The sequence below is a fragment of the Dendrobium catenatum genome, unplaced genomic scaffold (assembly GCF_001605985.2).
Source record: "Dendrobium catenatum unplaced genomic scaffold, ASM160598v2 fragScaff_scaffold_716, whole genome shotgun sequence".
NCBI classification, from domain to species: Eukaryota; Viridiplantae; Streptophyta; class Magnoliopsida; order Asparagales; family Orchidaceae; genus Dendrobium; species Dendrobium catenatum.
Genome location: NW_021319178.1, coordinates 4,184,594 through 4,194,300, shown reverse-complemented (window position 1 = coordinate 4,194,300; position 9,707 = coordinate 4,184,594). Strand labels below are relative to the sequence as shown.

Sequence of the window (9,707 nt, the reverse complement as noted above, 5' to 3'; positions counted from 1 at the left end):
ACCAGGAGACTAAAGACTGTCCTATGAATTGACAAGTTTCGAAAGTGCTTTTTCTACCCACCTTATATCCTACAAAATCAGAATCAGAATATTAAATAATCTCAAAAGAAGTGCTGTGCCTAAGGTACCAGATTCCTATGTTTTGGGTCCCTAAAAGGTATCTAAGAATTCTCTTAACTGCAGTAAGGTGGGATTCCTTAGGGTCGGGTTGCAGTCAGTTAAAGTAAAGATCCAATCATCACTATGTGCTTCTTTTGATCAACTGATTTTCCATTTGGGTCTTTGTCCAACTAAATTCCTGAGGTCATGGGAGTATTAATTAGCTTTGCTTTGTCCATTTTATACTCCTTCAAGATGTTCTTTATGTATTTTGATTGATTCAGAAAAGTTTCGTCATCCATTTATTTTATACTAAACCCCAAAAAGTAAGACAACTCTCCCATCATACTCATCTCAACCTCCTTACTCATTATTTTAGAAAAATTATCACATAGCCTTTTATTAGAAGATCTAAAAAGTATATCATCGACATAGATCTGAATAATAAGTAAATCATCTTCTACTTTCCTCAGGAAAAGGGTGGTGTCTACGCTCCCCTTAACAAATTCCCTTTCTAGTAAGAATGTTCTAAGCCTCTCATATCAAGCTCTGGGTGCCTGCTTTAATCCATATAAGGCCTTTTTTAATTTGATAATATGATTTGAAAATTGGGAACTCTCAAAACCTAGGGGTTATTCTACAAACACATCCTCGTTTATTTCCCCATTTAAAAAGTCACTCTTAACGTCCATTTGGAAAAGCTTAAATCCATTATAACAGACAAAGACTAATAGCACTCTAATGGCTTCCAATCTAGCTACAGGGGTATATGTCTCCTCAAAATCTATCCATTCTATTTGGTTATACCCCTTAGCCACTAATCTTGCCTTATTCCTAACCACCACTCCAGAATCATTCACCTTATTCTTAGAGACCCACTTGGTTCCATTTATACTTTGTCTCTTAGGTCTTTCTACAAGCTACTAAATATTATTACTAACAAATTGGTTCAACTCCTCTTGCATGGCTAAAATCCAAAAATCATCAGAAAGTACTTGGTTTATGTTGGTGGGTTCAGTCATTAAAATAAAGACAGAGTAGTTCACTTCCTTCCTAAGTCCATGTCTAGTCCTAACTCCATCAGAAGGGTCTCCTAAAATCAGATCTTTTGGGTGACTTGAAGAGTATCTTCAATTTCTAGGAAAAGTGTGTGAAGGTTCAACCCTTTCCTCAAGATCTACATTTTATAATCCTTGGGTAACCTCTCTTACTCCTTTAGTGTTCTTGTGCTCTACCCTCTTCTCTAAATTTTCTACTCCAGTGGTAATCTCTCCAACATCATCATCCTAAACTCCAAGCTTTCTAGGATAAGACTCATCAAACACTATATTATTAGTTTCCTCTACCACCAAAGTCCTCTTATTAAACACCCTAAAAGACTTTCCAACACTAGAATATCCTAAGAACACTCCATCGAATTTTGGGTAAATTTTTTTTAAGTGAGACTTCTCATTATTGTGAATGAAAACCTTACAACCAAAGACATGAAGGTGGAAAAGATTGGGTGTCCTACCCTTAAGGATCTCGTAGGGTGTCTTATCTAAATTGGCTCTAACATTCACCCTATTCAACACATAACAAGCTGTGTTAACCGCTTCAACCCAAAAGTATTTTGGAAGTGAATACTCAGCAAGCATGGATTTAGTAGCTTCCACTAAGGTCCGATTCTTTCTTTCAGCTATCCCGTTCTGCTGAGGGGTCCTAGGAGCTGAGAAGTTGTGGCTAATCCCCTTGTCCTCACAAAATCCTCTAAATCTCTCATTTTCAAACTCTCCCCCATGGTCACTATGGATGATCAAGATCTCACAACCTAGCTTTTTATGAATCCAAGTGAAGAAGGCTCTAAACTCAATAAAAGACTCATTTTTGTGTGACAGAAATCTAATCAAAGTAAACCTCGAGTAGGCATCGACAATCATAAAACTATAGACTTTTCCTCCCAAGCTGGCAGTATTAATGGGTCCAAATAAATCCATGTGAAGGACTTCTAAAGGTCTGGAGGTGCTAATGTCCCTAAAAATTTAATCAAAAGGTTCTTGGAATTATCAATTATACTTGAGCCTACCACCTTCTTGGTGGTGTTGTCTCCAAGAGTCACCTTGCCTCCTATCCTGGTCTCCAGCAAAATGAATTGATTGGCACTGCCAGTCATATGTTGAGAGCATCCACTATCCAGGTACCACATGCTCTCACGAGGCCTTTTGTGAGGGCTTGCCTACAAAATTATCAAATGTCATATTTAGGAACCCAAACATATTTGGGTTCCTTCTTATGGAAAGTAGAATGCAATATATGCTGTGAATCATGTAACTTGGGTCTCTAGACCCAATGTGAACTATGGTGAATGGTGCAAGTGTGTGTTATATGTCCTAGCATGCCACATAAAAAATATCTAACTCTAGGAAAATGATGCACTAATTTACTTCTATGGTGATGCTTCCTTTTAAAGTTTGGAAAATCATGTAATTATTTATTTTCAAAAAATTTGAGATTTGTTAATTCTTTTTCTAACTCAGCATGAGATATTTTTAAAGAATCATGTGCATTGGTTAATTCAGTGTGCTTTTTATTTAATGTATCAAATTCATCAAGTAAAGTCATGTGATTGCTATCAATTTGGGAGTGATCTTTAAAAGATTTTCATGTTTCTTTTGTAAATTTAAAAATTCCACTTTCAGACTGGTATGAGAATTTTTGAGTTTTTATATGATGCATGCATGTGCTCACAAATTTATAATAACTGATCATAAGTTGGTTCACAAACCTTTTCTTGGTCACTTTAACCAAGATTATTGTCTACCATTAAGCACAAGTTTGTTGTCTCCTCTTTAGGTTCAGTCTCAGAGGAGTCTGATGCAGAATTCGCCCAGAATGCCTTTTAGAATCTCTTCTTATCCTTCTTGGACTTGGGTTTCTCCTCACCTTTTTCCTTGCTTGGAGAGACTTGAGTGTAGGGCAATCGGCTTTAACATGTCCTGACTTCTTGCATTCAAAACAAATTATATCATTAAAATTCTTGAAATTTTTGTTACCCTTACCTTTATTTCACATTTGATGATTCTTGTGCTTCTTCCTTAGAAAGATCTTAAATTGCCTCGTGATTAAGGCAACATCATCGCTTTTAGACACGGAGGAGTCAGTGTCCGAGCATTCTCCTTAAGTGCTACCGTTTTCTCCTTCTTCCTCTCACCTGCATCAAGATTTCTTTGGATCACCCCTTGCTCGTAAGCAATGAGTGAACCAAGTAAATTATCAATTGAATAGGTATTTAAATCTTCAGATTCAAAAATTATAGTGATTTTAGCATCAAAAGAGGAAGGCAAACATCTTAAAATTTTGTTCACTTTTTTATAGTTAGTAAGTTCTCTTCCTAATGTATGCAATGAAGTAACAATCTGAGTAAATCTCGTATACATTTCAGAAACTATTTTATTAGGTTTCATACAAAAAAGTTCGTAATCATGCAATAAAATATTCAAACGAGATTGCTTAACTTCTTTGGTTCCTTCATAAGTAATACACAATTTATCCAGATCTCTTTACCAGTTGTGCAAGTTGAAACATGCATATAATCTTTGGATTTTAAAGCACAGAAAAATAGTTTAAACACTTTGCATTAAGCTGTGTTAAATCCCTATCATCTTGAGTCCAATCAGTATAAGAGGAACAATAACGTCATTAAGTTTACTAGTTGGAGGTGTATAACTGTCCTTAACAAGAATCCACATGCGATAGTCAATTGATTGTAAAAACGTAGAAATGCAATTTTTCCAAAAATCAAAAGGAATATTATCAAACAAAGGCGGTCTGGTAATAGAATATCCTTCCGCAGTATTAAAATTTTCGTTGTTATCCATGGATCAAAATTCAAAAAGTTTTTAAACTTAGCTTTTAGGAATCCCGCTCTGATACCACTTGAAAGTTTATTGGGATGTTAAGCCCTTAAGAACTAGCCCGAGGCTAACCAAGAGGTGGGGGTGAATTGGTAATTTAAAAATTTTTGTAAGCAAAGAACAAAACTTAAAACCAAACCAATATCACCATAAAGAAATCAACGTGCGAAAAAATAAATGTGGAAATAAAACAAATAAGGATCACACCAGATTTATAGCGGTTCGATCAAACCTTGACATATGTCCACTCCTCAGAGGCACCCTCCGAGTATTGCACTAACTAAGTGTCTCTCCTTTAGCTCCTATAGTTAGGCGGATAAGCCTTTACAACAAACTCTTTTTCACCAACCCCGGTGTGGTAGAGAACCGACTCCTTTTGCTTCCTCCTGAAGCGAGCAAAAAATCCAGACTGTTTGCTAAAGTAGACCTCCCAATAATTTCCCAAGGACGAAGGATGAAGAATGGATAAGACGACAAGGATCCTTGCTTGGAACAACCTTTGTGAACCCTCTCACAAACTCCCCCTCATAGGTTCCTCTCTCTCTCTCTCTATCTCTATCTCTCTCTCTCTCTCTCTCTCTCTCTCTCTCCCTCTCCTTAGACTGTCCATGTCAAGACAGCAGCACTCCAGGTCTTGCAAAGTGAAGAACAAGTGATCTTAAATAAAAGAGCTTCAGAATAGCTCTTATTTCATACAAACTGACTTTATCGTCAAGGCCAATAGGGGTATCGGCCTGGCCGATCAGCATAAATTTTGCTCAATCAGCCTGGTCGGTTTGGGATGATTAGAGTAATTTTGGTTACATCGTCCTGGCCGATATGATATCGTCCTAGTCAATTAGTTCAAATCCTAGCCAAATCGTCCTGGACATCGCCCTGAATTGAAGTAGGCCGATGTCAATCGTCTACGCCATCATCCCGGCCGATCCTGCGATCGGCCCAGGCGATGTGATCGTGCAATCAGCCTTGATTGCTTTCCATAATTACCAGATTATTTTAGGCATAATTGTGCTGTATCGTCCAGGACGATAGGATATCGTCCTGGATGATGTCATAAAATAAAGAATGCCTAAATAGATCATGGCAGCTGATTCTTTCTGATTTGAACCTATCATCCCGGCTGATACAATATCGTCCAGGCCTATCGGCTTAATGACGACTGCCTTAACCAGGATGCCCTAATCAGGGTTTTTATTTTTGACGGCTCGTCCGGGATGACATTTGGATCGTCCTGGACGTTGTACTCAAAACAGAGAACTCTAAGTTTCTACAAAAAAAATTCACTCAGGTGTGTGTGTAAGGTTACTTAGCATCTGACACCATAAGGATTACATTTGACTCAAGAAAGGGAAAAATTACATTACAGACTGAATCAGACTTAATCTACCCAATCTTGAGCTGGTTCAACTTGCAGTCTCGATCTTGTGGTCCTGAAACATTAGTAGAAAAGGCAGTCGAAGTAAAACAGAAGTGTTTGCAATCATCAAAATTCTGTTTCTAAAAAATAGACATGCAACATCTTGATCGAGTCCATCATCCATTCCCCCACCGTCCGCTTTAAGTGCAAGATGGTGAAAATTTCTAATTTTAAATATAAAGACTACAAACCTTCAAATCTTCAAATCCTCCAAATTCCGAAAATTCTCCAACTATATCCAAAGCCCATTGCTGCTACTATATGCCAGATAACACGTATCTCTATGTATCTGATTGACGACTAGCCTTAATCGAAAGTTTTATCTCGTTATCAGGAGGGGTAATTAGCTATAGGGGCTTGCGCAGGAAACTAGAACTAAGATCATAAAGTCCTCAACAAATGAGGGCGAAATCTCTGGGTAGTGTCTTATCTACAATCCATCTACCTTCCAAAATTTACCCATGAACTTAAATTCCGTTAAAACTCCCAAGCCGAAAAGAAAAGAAAAAATGCGGGCGGAGGACAGGGCCGAATTTTCGGAGCCAACAATGACTATATTTAATTTTGGAAGTTTCCAATCAGAACTTGCCTCAAATTTCGTGCCCAATCAAAAATTCTTTTCTATGATATATAAGTATATATATTATTTTGAAAACATGTCCGATATGTAAATATTAAATGAACAGTAATGTTTGTATGTTTTTCGCTTATATTGAATCCTGCGAGTTTTTATTAATATTTAAAAGATAAAAAATAATTATAATTCATTCGATTTAGATTATGAGGTGTTACAATCTTTACCTTTTCTTCAGGCATCTCAATTAATTAATTATAAACTTAAATCTTGGTGAGCATCATCTTATACACTTCCAACACTTGATTTCTGCATTTATTTAGTTCCTTAATTTAAATACAATGGTTGAAATATTAAGAAAAGTATTTATATATGACTAGATTAATAATGCAGCAAACGAAGCTATAGTAGCTGTTTCTCCAAGTGTTAGCTGTCTTTGAAAGTTAAAAATATGCGGAGGTTTGTGGTATAGCAAAAAAGAATCAGACCATGGATGCCAAGTTATCAGCAAAGCAAAGGAAAAAGTGTAGCAGAAAAATATCGCTCTTTGTTTCATCCTCGTTATTGTAAAGCAAACAATGTAAGAAGAACTCCAGTCTTAAGGTCATCTCTAATGTCAAAGCACATATATTTGAGAATGTTAGAACATAACATTTTTGTCAGATGAATTTACCATCAGAAACAATCGAAACCACATCTTGATTAATTATTATGATACTTATAATGTCCCAAAGCTAGCCATAAAAAACGAAAAACAAATTTCGCCATTGGCAACAATGATGACAAAGGGTATAATTGTTTTTTCACCCGTTGATAAAAATACCGATAAAATTCAAAATCTGTTAAATCGGTTTAAACGTGTAAGTTACAAGGTGGTAGAATTAGAGAGGCGTAAAGCACTACTAGATTTCAGCCTGTAGGAGGAATTTGAAGAAATTCCATGAAATAACGTGGTTTCTTAAATTCAATTATTCCATAATAAAAAAATATAGCATAATCTTGTAAAACAGTTACACCGTTATATAATCTTCTGGTAAAATCGAGCTGATCATGGCTGCAACCCCAAACAAAGAAACCACATTTGAGTTGCTTTCAATCAACCTTGTATCAAAAGAACTATACCATGCTTGCCTTGCACCCCTCGCCATTCCCCTTCCCCTCTCCTTCCACTTCCGCTTCCCCTTCCCTCAATTAAAGCACCTTCTCCTGGTAAACAAAACCTATTACATCCGCACCCAAAACTTAACTGATCGATGGATTGATCATCCATGGAATCCGTCAGCTCCAATGACTCGCCGTCCCCTTTCTCTTCCCCTCGCCTAACAATCAACCCCCGCATTTCCCGTGCTCTATACCACCCTCTTCTCCTCCTCCATCGCTCTGGCCAAATATTCCACATCCTCGGCTCTACCTCCAATGTCTACACAGTCACTCTCTCCCAAACCCCAACTTGTTCCTGCCCTGACCCCACCATCCCATGCAAGCACATACTCTTTATCATCCTCCGCGTCCTACGCCTCCCCGTCTTTTACCCATCACTCCTCCGCCGCTCCCTCCCACCCTCTCTTCTTTCTCGCCTTCTTTCCTCACCCACGAACCGTGATTCCCTCGCCAACCCCCGCGTTCTCCACCGCTTCCGCCAACTATTCTTCTTAACAACCGCTACCACATCAAGAGAAGGGGAGGAGAACAGATCACTAGGATTGTGTCCAATATGTTTGGAGGAGATGGAAGTTGAGATTGAAGGAAGAGTGCTGAGGTGTGGGGTTTGTGGGAATGGCTTGCATAAAGAGTGTTGGGGGAGGTGGAAAAGTATTAGGGGTAAGAGAGGGGCAAGCTGTGTGATTTGTAGGGCGAGGTGGACGAGGAGGAGGGTGGTGGATAGGTATTTAAATTTGGCAGAAGTTGCCCGGGAGGAAGAGGTGGTCGCAATGAATGGTAGTGATGGGAGTAGCATTTGCGGCGAAGTTCCTCCTGGGTGATTGATATAGGCTCCATTAAATTTGTTTTTCAAGATGACCGATTGGGGCTGCATTACATTTGTCTTTACTATTTGATGGATTGATGTGGGTTTATTGTAAGTAATGTTCAAGTTCGTGGTTTATTATTTGTTGTAATTTAGCTATAAGCTTGTTCTCATTATATTTTATGCAATTACATAGAATATATAAGTTGTGCATATTTTTTAAGAGTAACGATTTCAATTCAAAAATAAGAATTATGAAATTGATTGGGCTGATTTAACTTTTGACCTAAATAACTCAAATGTCATTCAAATCAATTCGAAATATGATTTGAAATATATGCATAAAATATGTTGTCTATGACTAATAAGATAAATATATGTTAAATATGGGTTCTTCTAAGTGCAACACCAAATAAAATTGAGCCAATAAATTCTTTACCTCATTATATAAATGTACTGTGATACGTTCTTAATATTATCTATATATTTTCACTTCTATTTAAGAATAGTGTCTGTTGCGATTAAAAATTTGAGATATTTTGATAATCATAATTAGGAAATGATATTTTATACGCATAATTAATGAATTAAAACAAGCATAAGATACAAAATTATTATATAAAAAATTTTAAAAGATAAAGATCATAATTTCCAATTCAATTCAAATAAATTTATTATTTGTTAAATATGTAAGTTATAAACGTCAATCTTAGTCTAAAATTATGCATTAATATAAAGCTAGTGATTGCAACTTATCAGAACTATCTGTAATGGTTTCGTGTGAAAAGGTTGACAAGGAAAATGAAGTTGACTATATTAATTTTCTTCTTAGAAGACAAGGTTCCATGACCATTGGGGCCGCATTAGAAATGCATTTGGGCCACTAAGACTTGTCTGGTTGGCCTACCTGGCCTCCTCGATGTGAAAAATGCACCATCTTAAGATATCATAAGAAGCAATATGTGAATGTCGTTGATATGCCTTTAGCAATGATGATATTCGTTTATTTCATAGGTAAAGGCTAGTTAACAAACAAGTGGTGGTGAGATGACGCAAGGTCATGAAGGGCAATACAGATTGTACAATTTATCATTTCTTAGAGAGAAAGGAGGTGAATGTTAGCCCCACAAGCCTTGGTGTTAGACCCAATGATTTTTAATGATAAAAAATGCATGTTTGATGTATCTAATGTCTTCATTTTTATATTTCAGGTCTTCATAGGTGATTGAGTTAAATCATGAAAGAAGCTTCAAAAGCTTGTATGAAGATGGGGTTTGGGTTATTAATAGATGTGTAAACACCTACAATGACTTAATGACAATAAATGTGCTCATAAATAAAATGATTTTTTGCCTAAGTCATTCGAATTGTCATGCAATAATAAATTTATTTTTACCTTGATTTTAAACTATCTTCCTTCAAGGCAATATACACTCTTTCTTGCTAACTTTGTACTTTACATTCTATTTATGATAATTGTTATGATTGATGTTTAACTTCATTACACTTAAAGCTTTATACTCAAGCATGCTTCATGTTGTACAATTCAAAAATCATACCTTGTAAAATAAAAAAAAGTATATATATATATATAACTCACTTTCCATATATATATCTCATTGGCTAATGTCATATAATATATTAATTAATTATCTTAGTACATATTTACCCAGTTACCCTTCCTTCTTCCCTTTGATTGGTTGAATTCTTCATGGCGGGAGTGGATTAGGAAACTAGCTAATGCATGTGGCTGTCCCC

General features: G+C 36.5%; 1 protein-coding gene across 1 annotated transcript; it reads left to right on the top strand.

The window, feature by feature from the left end:
- Positions 1-7,248: 7,248 nt before the first annotated feature.
- LOC110098688 lies at positions 7,249-8,007 on the top strand. The gene has a single exon (XM_020825593.2). It carries the CDS (start codon positions 7,252-7,254, stop codon positions 7,963-7,965), a length of 714 nt encoding a protein of 237 aa, XP_020681252.1. The 5' UTR covers positions 7,249-7,251; the 3' UTR covers positions 7,966-8,007.
- Positions 8,008-9,707: the final 1,700 nt, after the last annotated feature.